Genomic DNA, 23450 nt, shown 5'->3' on the forward strand with positions numbered 1-23450 from the left:
ACAGTTGAAAGTCTGTGTGTAACTTTACAGTTGGTTCTTTCTCTCCAAAGTTTTGCATGTGTGTGTTAAGTCATTTGAGTTGTGTCTGACTCTGTGCGACCTTACTGGCTGTAGCCAGCCAGTCTCCTTTGCCCATGGGGATTCTCCAGGCAAGAATATTGGAGTGGGTTGCTATGCCCTCCTTTAGGGAATCTTCCCAATCCAGGGATCAAACCTGCATGTCTTATGTCTCCTGCATTGGCAGGCAGGTTCTTTACCACCAGTGCCACCTGGGAAGCCTTTTACATCCATGCATTCAGCCAACTGTGGATTGTGTAGTATATGTTTATTGAAAAAATCCGTGTAAGTTGACTTGAGCAGTTCAAAGTGTATTTTTCATGGGTGAACTATAGTTACCATATCTCTTCAGTGTTATTCAGTTTGCCACTGAATAACAGAGGTGACTTTCATGATCTTGATGCTTTTGAAGATTATAGGCCAGTTATTTGGTAGAATTTCCCTCAGTTGGGGTTTGTATGCTATTTCCTCATGATTGGATTCTGGTTATGTGACTTTGGCAGTAGTAGTAGGAAACTGTAGTGTCAGGTTTTTCTTACTGCATCCTATTAGGTGGCTCATGATTTTAATTTGGATCACTGCGGGTGCTCTTCAGTCCAATACTTGATAAAAGATGTCTATCAAAATTTTCCAGTGAAAAATTATTCTTTTCCCTTTTGCAAAAAAAATTTTGATTGGAGTGACAGCAGAATACTTGGAAACTTGTTATTTTTTGAATAGACAAGTGGTTTCCTTTTTTTATTCAGTGTGTTATAATTTATTACCATTATTTATTTGTTTTAAAATATAGGGAACATAAAGTTTTCCATTTTAACCATTTTTAAGTGTATAGTTCTATGCATTAGGTAAATTCACATATCATTATTTATTTTGATATTCAAATTGCCCTGACTTGACCAGTGATATCTCCTTTAAACTGGTCTCTGTTTTTTTTTTGACATGTCCTCATCTTTCTTTGAAGATTTCCCTTTTTTTGGCATCTTGTTAGATGCCCCAAGCTCATCATTTACTTTCCCTTTTCCAGACTGAGAGTTAGCCACTTCATGAACAAAAAAAATATTTCAAAACCTTTTAGTGGAAGAATTCAAGGTTTGAGTACTAGATATACTTGTTGCTAATTTGGGGCTGTTTCCATGGTCTCTTGATGGACAGATCTAGGGAATGTGTACACACATTTGTGTTTATATTTATTTCTGTATTTGTTTGTCTATCTAGCATGCCGCAAGTTCACAGTGATACATCAGTTAATCTAACTGCAATCTAACTCCATAGCCTTCATTTTTCCGTTGTTCATATTTCTCTTTTCTCTTGATAGTGAGGTGCCTGATTCTCCTTCTCTTTAATATACTTGCTTCCACTGTCCTTGCTTCCCTTACCTGGGCTGCCTCTCTTTATATTGCCACTGTCCTGTCTCTAGCCTCCTTTGCCCAGGTACTGTTAGCTGCTGTTCCTCTGGTGCCCGTGCCAGGTTGCTCTGATGGGAAGATGCATTCCTCACCCTGTCTGGGGCTCAGATGTCAACATTTTGTTGTAGAAAGTAGGACATGAATAATAATTATTAAATAGCTTTTGTTTTTTAATTGTTTTTTGTAGCCCTAGATGCTCGCCTAGAAGTTGGACTTGAACAACAAGCAGAACTTATGTTGAAAATGATGTCTACCCTGGAAGCAGATTCCATTTTACAGGCATTAACAAATACATCTCCTACATGTATGTAAAAGTCACCACTCTTAGAGTATTATACTTAACAGTTTATCTCTTGATTATCGTCAGATGTACTCAGTAACAGTGGATTTTTTAAAACATTATTTTTGGCTGCACTGAGTCTTTGTTGCTTTACAAGGGCTTTCTGTAGTTGCGGTGACCAGCGGCTACTCTTTTTTGCTGTCGTGGGCTTCTCTTGTTGTGGAGCGTAGGCTCTAGGCATGCAGGCTTCAGTAGTTGCGGCTCTCAGGCTCTAGAGCGCAGGCTCAGTAGTTGTGGCACACGGGCTTTGTTGCTCCATGGCGTGTGGATTCTTCCTGGGCCAGAGATTGAACTCATGTCTCCTGCATTGCCAGGCAGATTCTTATCCACTGCACCACCAGGGAACTACCAGTGACAGATTTTTAAATTCTCCCTTGCTAATTTAGTAGCAAGTTGAGAGATAAGACAGAAGATTAATGAATTCAGAGGGTGGAAGGGGAACAGAACACCTCCATGTAGTGGTCTTAAGTTCAGTCCAAAAACTTGAGTCATGTTTTGCTATTTGTGGTAGTGTGAGGTTAATGACATTTTTGGGAAGCCTGTATAGCTAGCTGCCTAGGAATTTGTCGCATTATATCCAAATTTATGATAAAGTGGGTTTCTTGATAGTAACATCTTTATCTTCCTTGAGGACATATGAAAGAAGATGAAAGACATATCATGATGACAGCCAAGTGGGGCTGATTGAACTACAGAATTGAGACGACTTACTACCTAATTATCTATAGCAAAAGAAGAAAAACTTTTTATAGTGAATGACCAGATAGTAAACATTTTAGGCTCTCTGGGGCTGTGCATTGTGTTTTGCAGCTCTACTGTGACTTAAGCAGCTGTAGACAAAATATACCTAAATGAATAGCTATGGCTATTAAGAAAGCCATGTTACAGAGTCTGGTGGCCTGCCATATTTGGCCAAAGGACAAGGTTTGCTGACTGTTGATGTTGTGCTAGACTTCAGTAGATCCCCTTATGTCATGTGAGTACAGTTAAGAGAGCAGCCTGTCTGCCTTAAGATAGAGCTGTGCTAGGGAGATGGTGATGTTTTTACTTTTCTTAGGTCAAGAAAAATGAAAATGTGGTGGGACATGGTGATGAATAAAAGTATAGGGATACTAGTTAGAACCTAGGAAGCATGTCATGTCTTTTGAAGGAGAGTTCACAATTCATTTCAATAGAGAAATTTGGGTTTTCAGATCTTCCTATGTAAAGTTGAATTCTTTTGGTTTGCATTTTTCATTTTTTCTTGTCTTAGGAAGTACAGAAAAAATAGAAAAACCTAAGAATTGGTGTAATGTTCTGCTTCTTGATATAGTCTATCTTTTGATTATTCTTCTGCCCAAAACTTACGTTCCTCATTTAGTATAAAACTTTCTAAATATATGAGAAAGTTCTCTTAGCATCCTTTTATTTCTTTGCTCACCATGAATCTATACTCCGTTAGTTTGGTGTGTGTATCCTCTCATCAGAACTTTTCAATAGTTCCCTGACAATTTTAATGTGTCATTCAAGGTTGAGAATCAATGGATTAGAGTCTAGATTGTTCTAAAGCCATCTTCTCAAGAAATAGGCAAGGGTCTTCTTTCTTTTCCTTTTTTCCTCCCTCTTATTAATTAGGAGAAAATTGCAGATAGAAATTGCTAGAGAGTAAGATTCTTTCCCTTTGGTGGACAAGTGCCGTGAATTAGGGAGCTTCTCTTTGTGGTGATTTTTCTTTTGAACTTTCAAGTAATGTTGTAAAACCATGTTCTCAAACAATGTAATGCTGAATCATTTAAAAAAAAATGCAATTTTAATTAAAAAAAAAAAAAAACCTTCACTTAACTGTACATATTAATAGCTAGTTAACATTTCTCCTGCTACTTTGTGATAAAATCACAATTGTGTTTAATTTTCAGTATCACAGTCTCCCACCGGAACGGATGATTCACTTCTAGGGGGCTTACAAGCAGCAAACCAGTCCAACCAGCTTATTGTACAGTTATCATCTGTCCCAATGTTAAATGTTTGTTTCAACAAACTTTTTTCCATGCTTCAAGTCCATCATGTTCAGGTATGACTTCAGGAGAAATGGTGTATTTTTAGACGTTATTGCTGGCCTGGAAAAGATGAAATAACTGGAAAGATCAGTCTCAATCAGATAGGGATGATTTCTTTGTCACACTCAGATGGAAAAAGCTTAGAGGTATTTTAATTAACCACAGTTCATCAGTGATAGGTTATTTATTATTTTTATGATTTTAAACTTTACTTCTTTAGTTCTAACTGCATATTATACACACACCTGTATTTAAAGACTTGAGTCACCTCTTTTAATTTAGTAAAACATTTGTATTTGGTAAATTATAAATTTTAATTCAGTTAAATTTCATTTGATCTAGATTTTTAAGATGTTTGCGCTTCACCTGAATTGAAGTAAGCAAAAATAGTATTTAATTGACAGATTATTTACTCATAATTGTAAGGATTCATACATAAGTTTTTTGTTTACATGGTATTTCATAATATCATGGGTACATTTTCTCTCTGTCAATTTTCATTGTTTTTCAGTTGGAATCACTTCTCCAGCTGTGGCTCACATTGAGTCTGAATTCTAGTTCATCTGGAAACAAAGAAAATGGAGCAGACATTTTTTTATATAATGCTAATCGAATACCTGTCATTACATTAAATCAAGGTAAGATTTATTTGCAGAAAAGTCATTAACATAGCATAAAGTAAGTTAAAAAGAAAATGATTAGGTTAATAATCTTTATCATGGTTGTACTGTTTTAGTAAAACAAAAAAAACCTTTTTAGATATACTAACTTATTAATTAGCAGGAAAGAGGACAGAAAACTGTACCATCTGTATTATGTCTGTGTGTAACACAGACATAAACTCTACAGTGTTTGGTTAGTCTTTACATTGTATTTCCTTAAAGTATTGTCTTGTTCATAAGCTCTCCTTTTTTTTTTCTTCATTCATTTGGCTGTGTCAGGTCAGTTATTGGGTCTTAGTTGTGGCACACAGCGTCTTCATTGTGTGCCTTTGTTGCGTCTTGTGCATCATTTGCTGCAGTGCACGGACTCTCTAGTTGAGGCACGTGGCGTAGTTCCTCTGAGGCAAGTGGGATCTTAGTTCCCCTACAAGGCATCCAACTCTCGTCCTCTGCATTGCAAGGAGGATTCTTAACCATGGGGAAGTCCCATAAGCTATTCTTTTGCAACTGGTGTTTTTTAAAATGTGCAGTAGCTCTAGAGAATTAGTAGATTGGAGAAGGATGTCAATTTTTTTATGGAAGTTGTGTTCATTCATTTTGTTCTTTTCTTGAGAAATGCAGAAATGTGGGAATTGCGGGACTTGAATAATATCCTTTAATAGGAGTAGAACTACTCGGTTTCAGCTCTGGTTACAGGAATCTGTTTAAAGAAAAGTAAAAATTATTTATTCCTGGTGCTTTCTCTCTGGAGATGTGCATCACACATGGCCCTCATTTGGCCTGTCTCAGCCTTAGTGACATCTGTGCTGTCTCCTGGTCCTGCTCATATATACATTGTCTCTATAGGAGCCAGCCCTACTTTAATTATTAGGTTTCTGTGTGTTTCACTGTATTAATGATTATTGTTATTAATTTTGCTCCCATCCCTTTTTTAAACTTTATTATTGTGAAAAACATTAAACATAAACAAGGGAAAGAAGTATTAATTATTTTTTACTGGGTAAGAAGTATTAATTATTTCTTACTGTCATCAGATATTTGGTTAGTATTCAAATTTCCATTTGTCTAAGCTGTTAACAAAACTTTTTTGTTTATTTGAGATGGAATCTGTAGAGGGTCTGGACATTTTAATTATGTTTTAAAATTCCTCCTATGTCTTTTTTTTTTCCCATTCCTTTACAGAGTTTTTTTGGTCAAAAAATGGTTGTTTGGTAGTTAGACATGGAGCTTAATCTGATTTTTTGTTTTGTTATTTAAAGGCAGTTTCATAGGTTGTTTGTTTTTGTGTTGTTGGTAGGCAATGATGATTAATGCCTAGAATTACTAGCCATTCACAGGAAGTTTCAAAATGAAAATAGTCTAATTTTGTTATTCCTTTTTTAATTTATCTTGAAATATCAATACTTCCATAAAGAGAAACTTACTTTAATGTACTATCATGTCACCCTTTGGATGTACAGTTTGTATAATGGAGGCAGAAAAAGTGTTGTAAATTTTTTGTATTTTAAAATTAAATTTTAAAGTTAATTGGTTCACAAGTAGTCTATAATCTAGACCACTTAGTTTCTTTATTAAATATAAATTCATGATTTAAAAATATTTATGTTTCTGTCATAATCATTGTTTGTTGATGCTGAAATTATGCTGTTTGTAGTCAATAAGATGTTTTCTTTTTAGATTGTTTTGGTTTTGTTTTTTGTGAAATACACAGCGTCTTTTTTAGGTTTTAGTATGATAGGTATTGCAGACTATGTATGTTTCCTGCCTGGGTTCTGGAATCAGCCATTTTACTCGGTGTTTTAGGGGCACAATTAAGTGCTCTATATTATGTTTGCTTATTTTTAATACCTTTTTTCGTTCTCCACCTGCCACACGTGCTTCTTATGTAGGCCTTGTAGGTGACTTAGTTATTGTTTTATTTTGTGCTTTTTCTGGGAAGTTGCATTGATTTTGAATGGTCTGCTCCACCCCTGTCTTTCTAGGATGCCCTATTTTCAGTTTTTGATTTTGCAGAATATGAGGATATTTAGTAAATATGAGGATATTTAGTAAAACACACGGAGAAGGCAATGGCACCCCACTCCAGTACTCTTGCACACGACTGAGCGACTTCACTTTCACTTTTCACTTTCATGCATTGGAGAAGGAAATGGCAACCCACTCCAGTGTTCTTGCCTGGAGAATCCCAGGGACGGGGGAGCCTGGTGGGCTGCCGTCTATGGGGTCGCACAGAGTCGGACACGACTGAAGTGACTTAGCAGCAGCAGCAGCAGCAGTAAAACACAAGTTATATATAGCCTGTAGTTTGGAAAGGATGACATGTTATTTGTCACGGAATGAGCTTTAGACTTAGACATAAAATGTTGTTGACTCTAATGCTTTAGTTATATTTAATGGGAAACTCTTATTTATGTTTTGAGGACACTAGTGAATTGATTTTGAAAATAATGTCATGGTTTTAAATTCTCTTTGTTTCAATTCTTAGTAAACATTTGCCATGTCTGAGTGAAAATTTCTCCTTTCTCTTTTCCACATAGCCTCAATAACCAGCTTTCTCACGGTGTTAGCCTGGTATCCCAATACGCTGCTCCGGACATGGTGCCTTGTGCTTCATAGTCTAACTCTCATGACAAACATGCAGCTTAATCGTAAGTTCAGACATTCCTTTATATCTCTGACATACACTTTTTTCCCCTTGCTATCAGGTTCTTAAAAAGATGCTTCCAAGAAGTGAAATGGTTGTGGAAATGATTGAACTTCTTATTTGACTGTGGCTGTTAAGCTTCTTCTTAATGTGTCTTGTCCTTTGTGCTCCTTTCCTTTAATTGTATACGCCCGTGTATCTATAATTACAAGTTTAAGTTATATTTTTACCTCCTAAAAACTTTTACTTTTAAAAATCGATTACTTTTAGAGTACAAAATCAAGTATTTAATGTTAGCCTGTGTCTTGTGCTGGTTATTTATTCTTTTTAGAGTAACTTAGCACTTAAAATGGTTTATTCATTAATATATTCATGAACATATATGACTAGATATCTCAGTTTGTGCTTTTCACATCTAAAATCTGTTTTCATGGAATCGAATTGTTTCTTCTCAGATTCTAAACTCCTAATAGTTTCCTACTTTCATTTCCTGTTTAAGTTAAGATAGTAAAATTAATTTTTGAACCTTTTAAGAACAAAACTTCCCTAGTGGTCAGACGGTAAAAAAATCTGCCTGAAATTCAGGAGACCCAATGTAATCCCTATGTCAGGAAGATCCCCTGGAGAAGGGAATGGCTACCCACTCCAGTATTCTTGCTGGGAAAATCCCACAGACAGAGAAGCCTGGCAGGCTACAGTCCATGGGCTCGCAAAGATTCCAGCACACTAAACCACTAAGACTTTCACTTTCTATATGATACTGACGATAGATTTGACTCGAGTATTTTGTTCACCTCAAAAAACTGTTGTATTGTCGGTATATATCTTAACAGTAGCTGACATGCTAAAATGAATAAATTTTGCCTCAGTTTATCTTCAAAAGCTGGGTTAAACTTTATCGGAAAAATAAATCTTTATTTCTAGAAAGGGACAGTGATTACTAAGAATAGGCTGACCAAAAGGACAGTAAACATTTAGTTATTTCTTTTCGACTTGTCTGTATACTGAATAAGATATACATTAAACTAGACGTTTTTCACTGCCAGAAAGGAGGCAAGAGATCTATGGTAGAGGAAAATAGTGAGGCTCAGTCAGTACAGTAGAGATTTAGATTGTTTTTAGTAACTACCAGGAATATATGAATTTTCTTTGAAACCAAGAGATGTTTTAAATACTGCAGTTCCATTGTTTCAGACTGTTTGTTGAAAACTTTTTTTTAATGCTTTATAGCTGGTTCCAGTAGTGCCATTGGAACTCAGGAGAGTACTGCCCATCTGCTGGTTTCAGATGCAAACCTGATTCATGTTTTAGTGAAGTTTCTTTCTGGCACAAGTCCACATGGAACAAATCAGCACAGTCCACAGGTATATGATTTTTGAAATCCAGACATAGGCTTAGATTATATAGTAAACTTATTTGTAAAAGAAATTTTAAGTGTACCTAAATATGTAAAATTTTTATTGCTAAGGTATTAAATGATGGCTTTTTATGTATAAATGTAATAAAATGTTTTGAATTATTTATAATAATAATAGCTGTACTGAAACAATATAGCAGGTAGTACATTTTCTCTTGGAATTACTTGATTTTTATGCAGAGATGCATTTTTGGTGTTATATTGTATTATTTGTGAAACTTTCTAAACAAATACTTAAATGTTAGGAAAGCATTTCAAAACTATGGGAGTTTAAAAATATTTTTAAAATAATGTATTGTGTTTAATGACCTCTACAGTCAAGATTTGAGAAGTCACCTAACTTAATTCTTTTATAATATTAAATATTTTGTTCAACAAAAAAAACAAAAAATTGACATGGATGGACCTAAACAGTATAATGCTAAGTGCAAAAAACAGAAAAACAAATGCTTTGAGTTTATTTATATGTGGAACCTCAAAAAGCATAACAAATGAACAAAGGTAATAAAAGTGAATAGAGTCATAGATATAGGGAACAAACAGGTGGTTGCCTGAATGGGAGATTGGGGTTGGGGAGTGGGAAAGATGAGAGAAATGGGTGAGAGGAATTGAGAGGTACAAATTTCCAGGTACAAAACAAAAGAATCACCAGTATAAAATGTACTGCGTGGGGCATATTGTCAATAATAAGGCAATATCTTTATGATGACAGGTGGTAACTAGATTTACTGTGGTGATGGTTTTGAAATGTATAGAAATATCAAATCACTGTTGTACAGCAGGATCTAAATAGTGTTGTAGGTGAATTTCACTTCAAAAACAGACTCATAGAAGAAGAGATCAGAGGTAGGGGTTGGGGGAATTGGATGAAGGTAACCAGAAGGCAAAATCTTCCAGTTATAAAACAGGGAAGTACTAGGGATGTAATGTACAGCAAGATAAATGTAATTTACATTTCTGTATATTATATATGAAAGTTGGCTGAGAGAGTAAATCTTGAGATTTATATAGAAAATATGTTTTTCTTTTATTTTGTATCTATATGAGATGGATGTTCTCTAAACTTACTGTGGTAATCATTTCATTGTGTCTGTAAGTCAAATCATTATTCTGTACATTTCAAACTTACACAGTCTATGTGTCAATTACATCTCAGACCCGAAAGGAAAAAGATAAATACTGCTTTTGTTAATTCAGAGAAAAAAGATATATCAGAACTTACAAGCTTTTTTAGTCTAACCACAGATATTTCTTTTATATCAATTGGCTCAGACGGTAAAGCGTCTGCCTACAATACTGGAGACCTGGGTTTAATCCCTGGGTTGGGAAGATCTCCTGGAGAAGGAAATGGGAACCCACTCCAGTACTCGTGCCTGGAAAATCCCATGGACGGAGGATCCTGGGAGGCTACAGTCCATGGGGTCACAGAGAGTCAGACAACTGAGCGACTTCATTTTCACTTTCAAGCTTTTGTTGTACTGCTTTAAAAATTATTTTTCCTTCATTATAAATTTCTTTTCAAATAAAATGTATTCACTGTTCATAGTATCTTTCTATGGATTATTCATAAATGTTTTGCAAGGTTATCTTTTATTTCTTAGCTCTGTGCTTACCTATGTGTAAGATCTGTACTGTTTCGGGTGCTAGAGATTTATGTAGTAAACGAGACTCTGCCATTCTTGGAGCTTAAATTCTGTTGGGTGCATTTAGTCAGTACTGTCATACTACAGAATAGACCTTAATTTTGTAGATCATCATAAAATAAGTGAAAGAAAAAGATAAGAAAAGACTATTTGTAATTTGATTGGCTCAGAGTTTTGATGGGGGGGACAGAGGCATGTTATCAAGTGATTATTATACATAAAGATTGCATGAATGGAATGTGAGAATTCCTGAAATCACTGATTCCAGCTTCTTTATTTTACATATGAGAAAACATGCACTATCTGCATTGCCAACAATTATGCAGCTGGTTCATGGTAGAGCCTACGTGTCAGGGAGCATACCACTGTATAAAATAGTGTGTTTCCTCTCCCCCCACTTTCTTCTTTAAAGGCAGAATAAAAGTTATTCAAGATCATGCTTTCCACAGATATTTTGGTTTATAATAGATAGTTTCGTTATGAATGTTAAAATTTTTATGCTCAGAATTAGAAATGAAGTTTGTCTAAAAGGGTTTTGAGAACTCCATTGCATTTTGTTTTTCCAAAACTCCTGTAGGGTTTATGATTATAACATTCTAACACATAGTTCAGGGTACTTGGTGTAGCTCTCACTATAGTTTTTTTTTCATTGAAGAGATAGAAGTTTGAAAAGCTTTTTATTTTTCTTTTGCAGATTGCTACAGGTTTATTTTTAGCTCTATGGTTCTAGTTTGGAGAGTTTTTTCCCTCCATTCATTTTAGTATTTGCTCTTGTAGTCATCAGAAGCATGACCTTTTGTGGATCACTTAGCCTGTCTGTTGAAATGGGATAATTAAGATTGTGAAAAATCACAGTTTTTGTGCTTTTGAAAGCATTGTAGAGATATTTTTTGTGTAATTTAGGTGAGTCTTTTTCTATATTGAACTAAATAAGTCTGACGTAATGGAAAAATATTGACCATAGAATCTGTAATTTTCAGTTTGAAACATATCAGGACCTAAAAGCTTAGTTGGTTTCATATTATCTTGTTTTTCAAATGAGAAGTTTCAACCATATGGCTCTTAACACTTGATACTTTTAAATGAATAATTCAGTAAATGGAATCACTAAGCAGTTTTCAGTAGAATTACATTTTTCTTCAGGTTGGTCCAACAGCTACGCAAGCTATGCAAGAATTTCTTACCCGATTGCAAGTGCATCTTTCTTCAACATGTCCTCAGATATTCAGTGAATTTTTGCTCAAGCTAATTCATATACTTTCAACAGAAAGGTAAACTTCAATGTCATTAACATATATTCCTGATGTATTAATAGAAGCAATAGGTAATCCTCCAAATAAAGTTTCTCTTATCATTTGTTGGGAGTTTATCTGGGGATAGACAAGCAGGATGATATCAAGAATTAAGAGGGAAAGATTTATTGATATGTTTCCTGATTGTTTTCTTTTCATTATGGCTCTCCCAGATCCTAAGCTTCTTCTATTGTTAATGGACTAATGGGTTCATAGATTAGTAGTTATAAACCTTCTACCTGAAATTTACCTGAAGCTCTTTAAATTATTCTAGAATAAAGGTAAGGAATTAAAGCTACTAGTAATTTTATTTGAAACCTACTTGATAAAGATATCTTAAAAAAGAAAAATATTAATCTCGTATCAAAATCCTAAATAAAATTTATTACCAAAGTCAAGCAATAGATTAAAAAGAATAAACTGTGACCATAATGGGTTGATTCTTAAAATCCATGAATACTTCAATATCATATACTATATATCATATTTATGAATCGTTTCAGCATACTATGAGATACTTCATAAAAGCCAATGTTGCTTTCTGAGAAAAACTTTTAATGAAATATTATTGTATCATCTTATTTAAAATTACAAAAAAAACATGAACAAACCAGACTCTATTATGTTTATTTTAAAAGTTCCCATTAATATCAGGAAGAAGTTAAAAATGCTGTTGGCTATCTTTATTATTTAATTTCATTGTGGAAGTGCCAGTGAGGTTTTAAAATATTTTAAGGTATATTTGAAAATGATTAAAATAACGTGGAGAGTACATCACACTTTCACAGTTAGTTTCAAAATTGGAAGTCAGAAAAAGGTATGGTTTATAATATGATAAAATAATTAATAAAGTAAAATATTAAAATTAATAGTTGATTTAAATAGTATACATTAATAATTTATTCATAATAATAGTTATTTTAAATAGATCCATAGCAGAATGCCTTAAACCTAATATAAAAATTAATGCAAAAAATTTATATGGAGATACGTTTTCATAGTGGCAGAAAATTTTATCCCAGAGTACTATCCTCATTTGTGTTTTCTTCCTTCTGTATAGCTTTTTTAAAATACTAATGTGGTTGTAGTTCAACTTGTTCATAGTGTTTGTGCAATGATGAAGCATAAGTGTGGGAAGGAGTAGATTCACAAAACCCAAAAATGTGATATTATGATATGCATACATGTAATTGGAAAACATGAAACTGAAATTTTGTTGTATGATTTCATTACAACTTCAAGAGTTCTCACAATCCCTCTTCTGGTTCAGTAATTTGCTATAAAGACTCGTAGAATTCAGGAAAAACATTTTACTTACATTTTTCAGTTTATATAAAGTATAAAACTCAGGAACAGCCAGATAGAATGGATGCCCAGGGCAGCGTATGTGTGGGGGACGTTGAAGGGAGGGTGCCTATGAATGAATGTGAATTCTCAGGGCTTAGTGTTGCCACCCTTACATACCTGGAGTAACAGTTTGTTAAATATTTTAGCTGAATTCTTCTTACACTTATGTATGTTGCCAGCATCTTGACTTCCCAAGTTCTGCCACAGGAAACCCAATGCTCATATTCCACCTCCTGGAGATGCCTATCTTTTCATAGATTTAAGTCTTTTTGGTACCCTCAGCTCTCTGATGGGTTCAAGAAAAGCTTTGACCTCAGCTCTCTGATGGGTTCAAGAAAAGTTATGACTTTAGAGTTAATTTGGCTTTTTTTTTTAATTGTTAAGTTGGGGGGACAATGATCTTTCCAGCTTTCTATATCTTAAGCATAAGCAGAACTTGAGAGCATTCAGTTTGATGTGTTAAGAGTGAATTGGTTGAATCCTAATTTATGAAAATCAAGATTAGTAAGAAATGTTTAACAACATTTGAGGTTCTAATAATACAGAGCTCATTCATTATGAGGAGTGCCTTGTGATATATAATTATTTTAGTCTGTGGCTTAAAAATCACCTCTTTGATTTACTTGTTCTTCAGTTTTCTATTTGGAAGGAAATTTATTTTTTATTTTATATGATAAAATGGAGGTAAGAACAAGAAGGACGCAGGAAGAGTGGGAAACTCTGCTGCAAAGTGAAATAGTGAATACCAGGAGTTTAGTTATTGTCTAGCTTTCTTGTTTTCTGGTGGTTACCTCTTTCAAACAATTTAAAATGGGTTAATTTTTAATCCTCTCCCTTTTTCTGCAGGGGTGCCTTCCAGACAGGCCAAGGACCTCTTGATGCCCAAGTAAAGCTGTTAGAATTCACTTTGGAGCAGAATTTTGAAGTTGTTTCCGTTAGTACTATTTCTGCTGTGATAGAGTCTGTCACTTTTTTAGTGCACCACTATATCACTTGCTCAGACAAAGTCATGTCTCGAAGTGGATCAGATAGCTCAGTGGGTGCTCGAGCATGCTTTGGGGGACTCTTTGCCAACCTCATTCGTCCAGGTGATGCAAAAGCAGTTTGTGGTGAAATGACAAGAGATCAACTCATGTTTGATTTGCTAAAACTGGTTAACATTTTAGTTCAGCTGCCTCTTTCGGGCAATAGGGAATACAGTGCAAGAGTGCCTGTGACCACCAATACGACAGACAGTGTTTCAGATGAAGAAAAAGTTTCAGGAGGCAAAGATGGTAATGGAAGCACTAGTAGTATTCAAGGACCGCCTGCATATGTCGCTGACTTAGTGTTAGCCAACCAGCAGATTATGAGCCAGATTTTGTCTGCTCTGGGCCTGTGTAATAGCAGTGCCATGGCGATGATAATTGGTACGTATTGAGAACATTAATCTTAAACCTGTTTCTAGTACTGTATCTCTTTCCTTTAGCAATGTATGAATTCATTTTCTTTTTACTGTACAATACAGTGTTACTTTATTGTAAACATCTTAGCCTGACTGATTGTTATTAGTTAAAACTTAGAGTGGCATACATCAGTTGAAAATTTTTAAGTGTGAAATTTTTTTAAATTTGAAAATACTAAGAAAATAACCTGTATGGAATTAAATTAAGAAAAGGAAGCAGTTTTGTAAGCTAGGCACCATAATTTATAGTCATATATCTCTAACGTTTTAAAGGTGAAGAATTAGACATCAGATTTTGTATTAGGGAATGAGTAGATTTTATTTACTTACAGTTTCTTATAACGTGAAGTATAAATTTTTGTTCAAGTTGTAACAGTTTCAATGACACATCGATGTAAAATTTATATATTGTTTCTTTTCTACTTCTTTGAAAGCTAATATGTTAATTATTTTACACTAATTAAGTTTCAGTAAATTGTATCAAAATCCATTCCTGATGTAATTTTGCTTATTAGTATTTCTTCCTTCATGTAAGGGAAAAAAAACTATTGTCTTTTTGATTAAAAGTTTTAAAGTATAGTTGCATAATAGTATCAGTTATTTTTCTCTGCTTTTCTTCTTGATATGTATAATGTGTTCCTCAGTTGTGTGATAGAACGACTTTTTTATATTGTTACCAACAACAGACGTATCTTCTATAAAAAGATAACCAAAAATTATTCTCTAGTGAATGTTATGTTAGGTATTTTAATTTCTAGACATGCATATATGTATATAGACACACAACACACGGACCCACACAACACATGGACCCACACACAACACACGGACCCACACACAGCTGTTTTGTATGCATTCTTCAGTGGTTTGGGGGAAAAAATGGCTTGTAAGACTCTATTTAAATTATTACTGGTTTTTAAGGATTTGCTTTGTAAAAAATGTGTAAACTTTTTATTTAAACTAGGAGCAAGTGGATTGCATCTCACTAAACATGAAAACTTTCATGGTGGGTTAGATGCCATATCAGTTGGGGATGGACTGTTTACCATACTGACAACTCTTAGTAAAAAAGCGTCTACAGTTCATATGATGCTGCAGCCAATTTTAACCTACATGGCCTGTGGATATATGGGCAGACAGGTAAGTTCAATCCAGCAACAATTGCAGTGATTTAAGTAGTAAATAGCAATGGGAGCAGAGAATTATCTGTAAGACAGAGACAAATAGAGTATTCTAGTTATATATTGGAAAATGAACAGAATCAGCAGATGAGAACTGTAGATTAATAATACAAGTTGAAGAGAAGTCAAAGTAAACTATGGTGATGTAAGAGTAAAATGTTTTTAAATTTTAAGATTTTCTTTCCATTGTCTTAGGAAGTAGTTCTTTCCTTTTCCCTAGAAATAGCATAGTTGAATACCAACATGTTCTACATAGAAGTATGTATGAAAATTTAATATGAGTATTTTTTTTCAAGCTTAAGTTGCATATTTAGTTTCCTTTCAGTTAAAAGAGGTTAGAGTAATTTTAAAAGAGAAGTAGGTTAGAATGTTATTACTTTTAAAATTTCCTTTTTCAAAATGAGATTTTAGGAGCCAGTGTGATTATTTTACCTTCTAGTCTATTTACTATTTTTTTTTTCGAAAAGCAGATTTTAAAATATAATTTCTTAAGGAATCTTTTATATGTCATTGTATAATTATCATTTTCATAAATATGTATTGAATCTGTATATATATTTCCCCATTGGAAGATACAGAGATAAATATTTGAGAAGGCTGCATTTTTAAAGGAAAGTACTGTCTAGTGGAAAAGGAAATCAGTGCACATTAAGGTAGAAAATGATAATACTAGGTAAAGACAGACACAAAAAGTGCTGAGTTCAGAGAGGAGACTGTTCACTTACCTTCTGACACAGGCAAGATTTCTTAAATATTTTGGCAGACATTTTATATTAAGTGATTTAGGTTAAGGTTACCATTTTATAATAATTAAATATAAAAGAATGGTATATTCAGTGAAACTTAATTGTCCTAATTCATAGTAAATTAATAATGACCTTTTAAAAATCACAGCATACATGTATGGTTTATTTTTTTAGGGCTCTCTTGCTACTTGCCAGTTATCTGAACCATTACTGTGGTTCATTCTGAGAGTACTGGATACTAGTGATGCCTTGAAAGCGTTCCATGATATGGGTAAGGGAAAATTTCCAAAACTGCCTTTTAAGTGTAATGTTAAGTAGTACAGTATGTTCTTATTTTGATAGTCTTCTGTGAGAGTTGACTTGGTATCAAATCGTCTGTGTTAAGATAATTTTAATTTAGTGTTCTTTATAAATTTAGGTGGTGTTCAGCTCATTTGCAACAATATGGTTACTAGTACAAGGGCTATTGTAAACACTGCAAGAAGTATGGTATCAACTATTATGAAATTTCTTGACTCTGGTCCAAATAAAGCTGTTGACAGCACTTTGAAAACAAGGATCCTAGCTTCTGAGCCTGACAATGCAGAAGGAATCCATAACTTTGCACCCCTGGGTAAGAAAACAGTTATTTCATCTTATGGGTGTGAATTTAAATAATAGTTAATTGGCTGGTATGAAGCAAAAGTAGTTGTCAAAATAAATTGATTGAGTTATAATGTCACCATTTTAATAAAAAACCATTGATTTTAAAGGCACTAGTTTTCCAAACTGTCTACTGATTAGAAGGAAGTTTTTATTTGTTCTTTAGTAGGAAAATTTGTTTTTATTTCTGAGTTTAAATAGACACAATTTGTGAAACTAGGTAGTATAGATTCTTATGTCAGTTTTCAGTATAACTGTTTGTTTTACAAAGCTTGTTCCTTCTTATTTTGAGTGATTTTTTTTTTAAAATGAAGTTTAAAATTTATATAGTTATTCCTTTTTCCAGTCTACATAGTTTCTTTTTGTATTTTTTTTTCATATTTGTAACTCATAAATATTGACAATTTAGAATAAAGATGATTATTTTCAAGTTTATTTTTTATTATCAAGTATATTTTATTTTCAAGGCTGTATTGAACATTAGTTTTTACTTAAATCATTCGAGAATTACTGTGCTCGGTTTGTTGTTGCTTGTTTAGTTTTCATTTGACGTGTTAGTATATAGAAATTATATACGACCTTGCCAGTTGACTGGATGTCCTGATTATTTGTGAATACTGTGACAAATTATGCTAAGTAAAATAAGTGCATTCATAATATTAAATATTCATGTTTTTAGCTAATTTTTCTACTGTAATTATTGTGATTTGAATAGCTCTTGATGCTTTATTAGGTTTCTTTTGCAAGTTTTTATTTTATTTGAAATACTTCTGTAGGTACAATCACATCTAGCAGTCCCACTGCCCAACCAGCTGAGGTGCTTTTGCAGGCCACGCCCCCCCATAGAAGAGCTCGCTCTGCTGCTTGGTCCTACATCTTTCTGCCAGAGGAGGCTTGGTGCGACCTTACCATTCACCTTCCTGCAGCAGTGCTCCTTAAAGAGATACATATCCAACCTCACCTGGCATCTCTTGCAAGTGAGTAATAATTTGTTTAAAGATCCATCATGAAAATAAACTATAACATATAGGAGCATTTAAAAAATGAGAAATATACTTAGCAAACTAGATAAACTTAGATAAAATTGCCAGATAGCTTAATTTTGAACTATTTAATATAATATTTAACATTACCACCACATCATTTACCATCAAATGAATTGGCATGACTATTCCCCTGAAATAAACAGAATGTGTGATGAAACTTAAGGAAATATATCTGAGGTGTGTATTATTTTGCCTTTCACATTCCCCCAAATTTATTGCACTATAGCATTAAGATAAAATGAGTTAGTTTGTACAACTGTAGATAGCTTTCTTAGTTTTTCTGCTCCTCAGTCCTAGCTCTGTAATGTGAAATTAACATAGATTCCCTTCCCATTGTAAGGTAATTACTTCTGCAAAGAATTTTTTATTGTAATATGTAGAGTTTGATATTTTAAATATTATGACCTTTAAATTTTTAATGTTTTGAGTATCATCCATTTGATGATGCATTTTCATTTAATACACTTTGTTATAACTTTGCAAGGGAAATAATTAATTGTAAAGAATTTTTTAAAAATAAGTTACACATTAAAAGAAGAAGGAACTCTTTAAAGCATTCATGAAGAAATATGAAGTACTATTTTACATTTGTGCTGGTTCCCAAATTCTTTCAATATAAATATAATGATTTATACATAATTGTTGAAGTTGTGACAGTCATTTATCTTCATTGATTGATTCTCATTGCTATCATATGTCACTCCATAATTTAATGTAGATCTATGGGAAATTTTGTACACCACTGGCATATTTGGAAGAATAAATTTTTATACTTATTTGCAAGATTAGATTATTATTATACCCTAACAGAGTTGTAGAATCCGCACATACCAGATTAAAATAGATATAATGAATAAAATGACAGAAAAAAGTAGATAAATGCAGTGTTTTGGCAGGTCAAAAATAAATATATTACATGGCAAAATATAAGTCATTATAATCTCCAACAGTGTAAGACTTAGAAGATAATCTAAGATGAGGAGGAAACTGCTTTTTTGGGAAGGAGAAAGTGGCTTTGAATTGTAGCTAGAATTTATACATAGTACTTTGGACAGGAAGGATGTTAAAATGGAGGACTCTTGTACATTATGACAAATCAATAGATTACATGTTTTCTAACACAAATGTGCTTAATACTTTTGGTTTGAGATCAGAGCACAAACTAAAGATACAGAATATTCTAGTAGAAATAAGATAGCCTTTAGAATCAAAATATGGGCTTAAACATAAACCCATGTACCCTTATAAAATGTACCCTTTATTCATGTGAGGGTTTGGATTATTTAATCTCTTTCCATCAGTTTGTATTGGTAGAGTCAAAGAGATTATATAATGTGGATAATACTTCCTTGAAAGGTTAAGATTAAATTTAAAAATTATGTGGCTTACCTAGTTCTCTGTGCAAACCAGGGGTATAATTGGCATATAATAAAAGTTACTTCCTGATTTTATAGTTGACATTAAAATCAAGGTTCAAAGGTTGTTTTAGTTGATAGATAAATTCATTAAATGTTCTTCCCTGTTTGTGAGAATTTTCCCATAGCAACTGCCAGTTAATTACTTGGTTGTGTGTGTGTGCTCAGTAGCATCAGACTCTTTGTGACACTGTGGACTGTTGCCTACCAGGCTCCTCTGTTGATGAAATTACCCAGGCAAGAATGTTGGAGCAGGTTGCCATTTCCTACTCTAAGGGATCTTGCCACCCAGGGATTGAACACATCTCTTGCATTGATAGGCAGATTCTTTACCACTGCAGCACCCAATTACTTTATTCAGTTCAGTTCAGTTCAGTTCAGTCGCTCAGTCGTGTCCGACTCTTTGCAACTCCTTGGACTGCGGCATGCCAGGCTTCCCTGTCCATCACCAACTCCCAGAGTTTACTCAAACTCATGTCCGTTGAGTCGATGATGCCATCCAACCATCTCATCCTCTGTCATCCCCTTCTCCTCCCACCTTCAATCTTTCCCAGCATCGAGGTTTTTTCCAATGAGTCAGTTTTTCCCATTAGGTGGCCGGAGTATTGAAGTCAGCTTTAGCATCAGTCCTTCCAGTGAATATTCAGGACTGATTTCCTTTAGGATGGACTGGTTGGATCTCCTGACAGTCCAAGGAACTCTCAAGAGTCTTCTCCAACACCACAGTTCAAAAGCATCAATTCTTCGGGCAGCGCAGCTTTCTTTATAGTCCAACTCTCACATCCATACATGACTACTGTAAGAACCATAGCTTTGACTAGACGGACAGACCTTTGGTTGCAAAGTAATGTCTCTGCTTTTTGATATGCTATTTAGGTTGGTCATAACTTTTCTTCCAAGGAGTAAGTATCTTTTAATTTCATGGGTGCAGTCACCATCTGCAGTGATTTTGGAGCCCAGAAAATAAAGTCTGCCACTGTTTCCATTGTTTCCCCATCTATGTGCCATGAAGTGATGGGACCAGATGCCATGATCTTAATTTTCTGAATGTTGAGTTTTAAGCCAACTTTTTCACTCTCCTCTTTAACTGTCATCAAGAGGCTCTTTAGTTCTTCACTTTCTGCCATAAGTTGGTGTCATCTGCATATCTGAGGTTATTGATATTTCTCCCGGTAATCTTGATTCCAGCTTGTGCTTCATCCAGCCTGGCATTTCTCATGATATACTCTGCATAGAAGTTAAATCAGCAGGGTGACAATATACAGCCTTGACGTACTCCTTTTCCTATTTGGAACCAGTCTGTTGTTCCATGTCCAATTCTAACTGTTGCTTCTTGAGTTGCATACAGATTTCTCAGGAGGCAGGTCAGGTGGTCTGGTATTCCCAACTCTTTATGAATTTTCCACAGTTTGTTGTGATCCGCACAGTCAAAGGCTTTGGCATAGTCAATAAAGCAGAAGTAGATGTTTTTCTGGAACTCTTGCTTTTTCAATTACTTCATTTGGCCTCCTTAAATTTTAGCAGGAAATTATTTTAAATATTCTGAATGTTTACATTTTGAAAGGCAAAAAAGGATCAGAGGTGAAAACAATTTTTAAACTCAAATGTGTTTAAAATCATAGCAATGTGATAGTAGTGAAATAATGAGTTTATGAAAAGGTACTTTTAAAGTCACATTCTTCCTAAATTATATACAGCTGTAAACCACAGCATACTAATCAAACACCCCATTTTGCTGGTGATAATTCTGAGAGTAGAAATAACAGAGTAATTGCCTGTTTTTGTTTTCTTCAAGAAAATGAAGTGTATGTAGATTGCATGTCTTCAGTTGCTCTGTTTTTAGGTTAGTGTTAGAATTTTTTATGTGCAATTTTTGTTATACTATAAATTTCATATAATAGCTCCAAAATCAATTATAATGAAAGTTAGTGACAAAGTATGACTTAGCGTATACATATTTTTCTTATGAATTCATAATGAATTATAACTGAAAGCTGCCATTTTACTGTAAGGTAAAGTAAAGTCGCTCAGTCGTGTCCAGGTCTTTGCGACCCCATGGACTATAACCTACCAGGCTTCTCCGTCCATGGGATTTTCCAGGCAAGAGTACTGGAGTGGGTTGCCATTTCCTTCTCCAGGAGATCTTCCTGACCCAGGAATTGAACCTGGGTCTCCCGCATTGTAGGCAGATGCTTTACCATCTAAGCCACCAGGGAAGTCCATTTTACTGTAGTTGCCATTAAAATATGAACTCGCGTTTACTTTTTCTTTAGTAATTGTTTAATTTTCTCTTCCTGTAGCCTGCCCCTCCTCAGTGTCTGTAGAAGTAAGTGCAGATGGAGTAAACATGCTTCCATTGTCCACTCCTGTTGTCACAAGTGGTCTTACCTACATAAAAATTCAACTTGTGAAAGCTGAAGTAGCTTCCGCTGTCTGCCTTAGACTCCATCGTCCACGAGATGCCAGCACACTAGGCCTTTCACAGATCAAATTACTGGGCCTCACTGCTTTTGGTACCACTTCTTCAGCAACAGTTAATAACCCCTTTCTTCCATCTGAAGATCAGGTATCCAAAACAAGGTATGTAGTTCCTCATTCTTAAGAAAAACCTTTCTGTGCTTTTCATGAAATTTATTCTGTGGTTTCTTTGTTTATTTTGAGTTTAGAAAATTCTTTGTTCCATAGGTTTCTAAATAATGTCGTAATTTTTTAAGTGTCAGATCAGATCAGTCGCTCAGTCATGTCCGACTCTTTGCGACCCCATGAATCGCAGCACGCCAGGCCTCCCTGTCCATCACCAACTCCCGGAGTTCACTGAGACTCACGTCCACCGAGTCAGTGATGCCATCCAGCCATCTCATCCTCTGTCGTCCCCTTCTCCTCTTGCCCCCAATCCCTCCCAGCATCTGAGTCTTTTCCAGTGAGTCAACTCTTCGCATGAGGTGACCATAATAAAGAATAATTGCATAGAAACAGAACTTTGAGGCTGGTTAAAATTGAGATTCATGTGTGTTTAAATTTTGAGATGATCTGTGATGTGCTTTATGTAGGTGTAAGTTCCACTTCTTTGGACTGTAGTCTTATGTAAGCATTTCCAAATGCCTATCCCCAAGAGAATATCTGAATCAAACAAGTTGACCACACAGATAAGCACCTGGTCTGTTATACAGTAATTCTTAAGAATACTGGCCAGTCAGTATGGATTAATATGGCCATATTATGGCCATGGGTCAATATGGCCATTAATATGGCCAGTCAGTAAAGGGTTTGATATGAACCATACAAATTGATACAAACTGACCAAACAAAGAAGGACGTGAATGTGTCCTTTAATTTACATTCGTCTGGTAAATTTGGATGTTTGAAATTTTTATAGATTGGTTTTATTGTATGTTTTACCTGAGGAAGAAAATTGGAATTTCTTTTTTATTTTCAAGCTGCTGGGTCTTTTCAGTTTTGCAATTCTGTGATCCTGTGCAGTTTATATTTATGCATATATGTATATACAAAACTATTTCCTGACTAAATAAAAAGCAAGTTCATAATTCCTAAATGTGACTTGTACTTAAGTATTTTTATTTTGTATGTTATAGGGGAAACTTGCTGTGTGTTTAACTCTTATTGATGTTATAGTATTCTAAAAATATTCTTTTTTTAACATAGATTGGTGCTACCTACTTATGAAATACAACATGCTGGTTATTTTCTCTGCTCGATAAGGCACAAATTTTTTTTTTTTACCACAGATCTCCTCTTTTTTTTTTTTTTTAAAGAGTCTTTGCATGTAGCCCATTACAGAGTATCGAGTAGAGTTCCCTGTGCTATATAGCAGGTTCTTAGTAGTTATCTCTTTCATATATAGTAGTGTGTGTATGTCAACCCCAATCTTCCAGTTTATCCCTGGTAACTATAAGTTTGTTTTCTATATCCATGCCTCTGTTTCAGTTTTGTAAGTAAGTTCATTTGTACACCGCCACCCTTTTCTTAAATAATCCACATGTAAGTGATACCATGTCATTTTTGTCTTTCTGTGTATGACTTCATTCAGTAAGACAACCTGTCTATGACAATCTGTCTACAACTTGCTGATCTTGGACGTGTTTTGTTTGATCTTGGAAAAGTTTTTACTTCA

The 23450-nt window shown here is 34.4% G+C and overlaps 1 protein-coding gene across 9 annotated transcripts in view; it reads left to right on the top strand.

Annotated features, from left to right (window-relative positions):
- Nucleotides 1-23450, top strand: part of BIRC6 (baculoviral IAP repeat containing 6) — a 213305-nt gene that overhangs the window by 105367 nt on the left and 84488 nt on the right. For all 9 annotated transcript variants that reach the window (XR_011569131.1, XM_070798081.1, XM_070798080.1 and 6 more), the window contains 12 exons: nucleotides 1651-1767; nucleotides 3699-3853; nucleotides 4351-4477; nucleotides 7039-7149; nucleotides 8376-8509; nucleotides 11349-11476; nucleotides 13691-14253; nucleotides 15253-15428; nucleotides 16390-16486; nucleotides 16634-16828; nucleotides 17634-17834; nucleotides 21619-21898. Coding sequence is in view for 8 of the 9 variants with exons in the window: in XM_070798081.1 (XP_070654182.1) it covers nucleotides 1651-1767; nucleotides 3699-3853; nucleotides 4351-4477; nucleotides 7039-7149; nucleotides 8376-8509; nucleotides 11349-11476; nucleotides 13691-14253; nucleotides 15253-15428; nucleotides 16390-16486; nucleotides 16634-16828; nucleotides 17634-17834; nucleotides 21619-21898 (2284 nt within the window). In the remaining variant the exon portion in view is untranslated. The remainder of the gene's footprint in view (nucleotides 1-1650; nucleotides 1768-3698; nucleotides 3854-4350; nucleotides 4478-7038; nucleotides 7150-8375; nucleotides 8510-11348; nucleotides 11477-13690; nucleotides 14254-15252; nucleotides 15429-16389; nucleotides 16487-16633; nucleotides 16829-17633; nucleotides 17835-21618; nucleotides 21899-23450) is intronic.

The sequence above is a fragment of the Bos indicus genome, chromosome 11, assembly GCF_029378745.1.
Source record: "Bos indicus isolate NIAB-ARS_2022 breed Sahiwal x Tharparkar chromosome 11, NIAB-ARS_B.indTharparkar_mat_pri_1.0, whole genome shotgun sequence".
NCBI lineage: Eukaryota > Metazoa > Chordata > Mammalia > Artiodactyla > Bovidae > Bos > Bos indicus.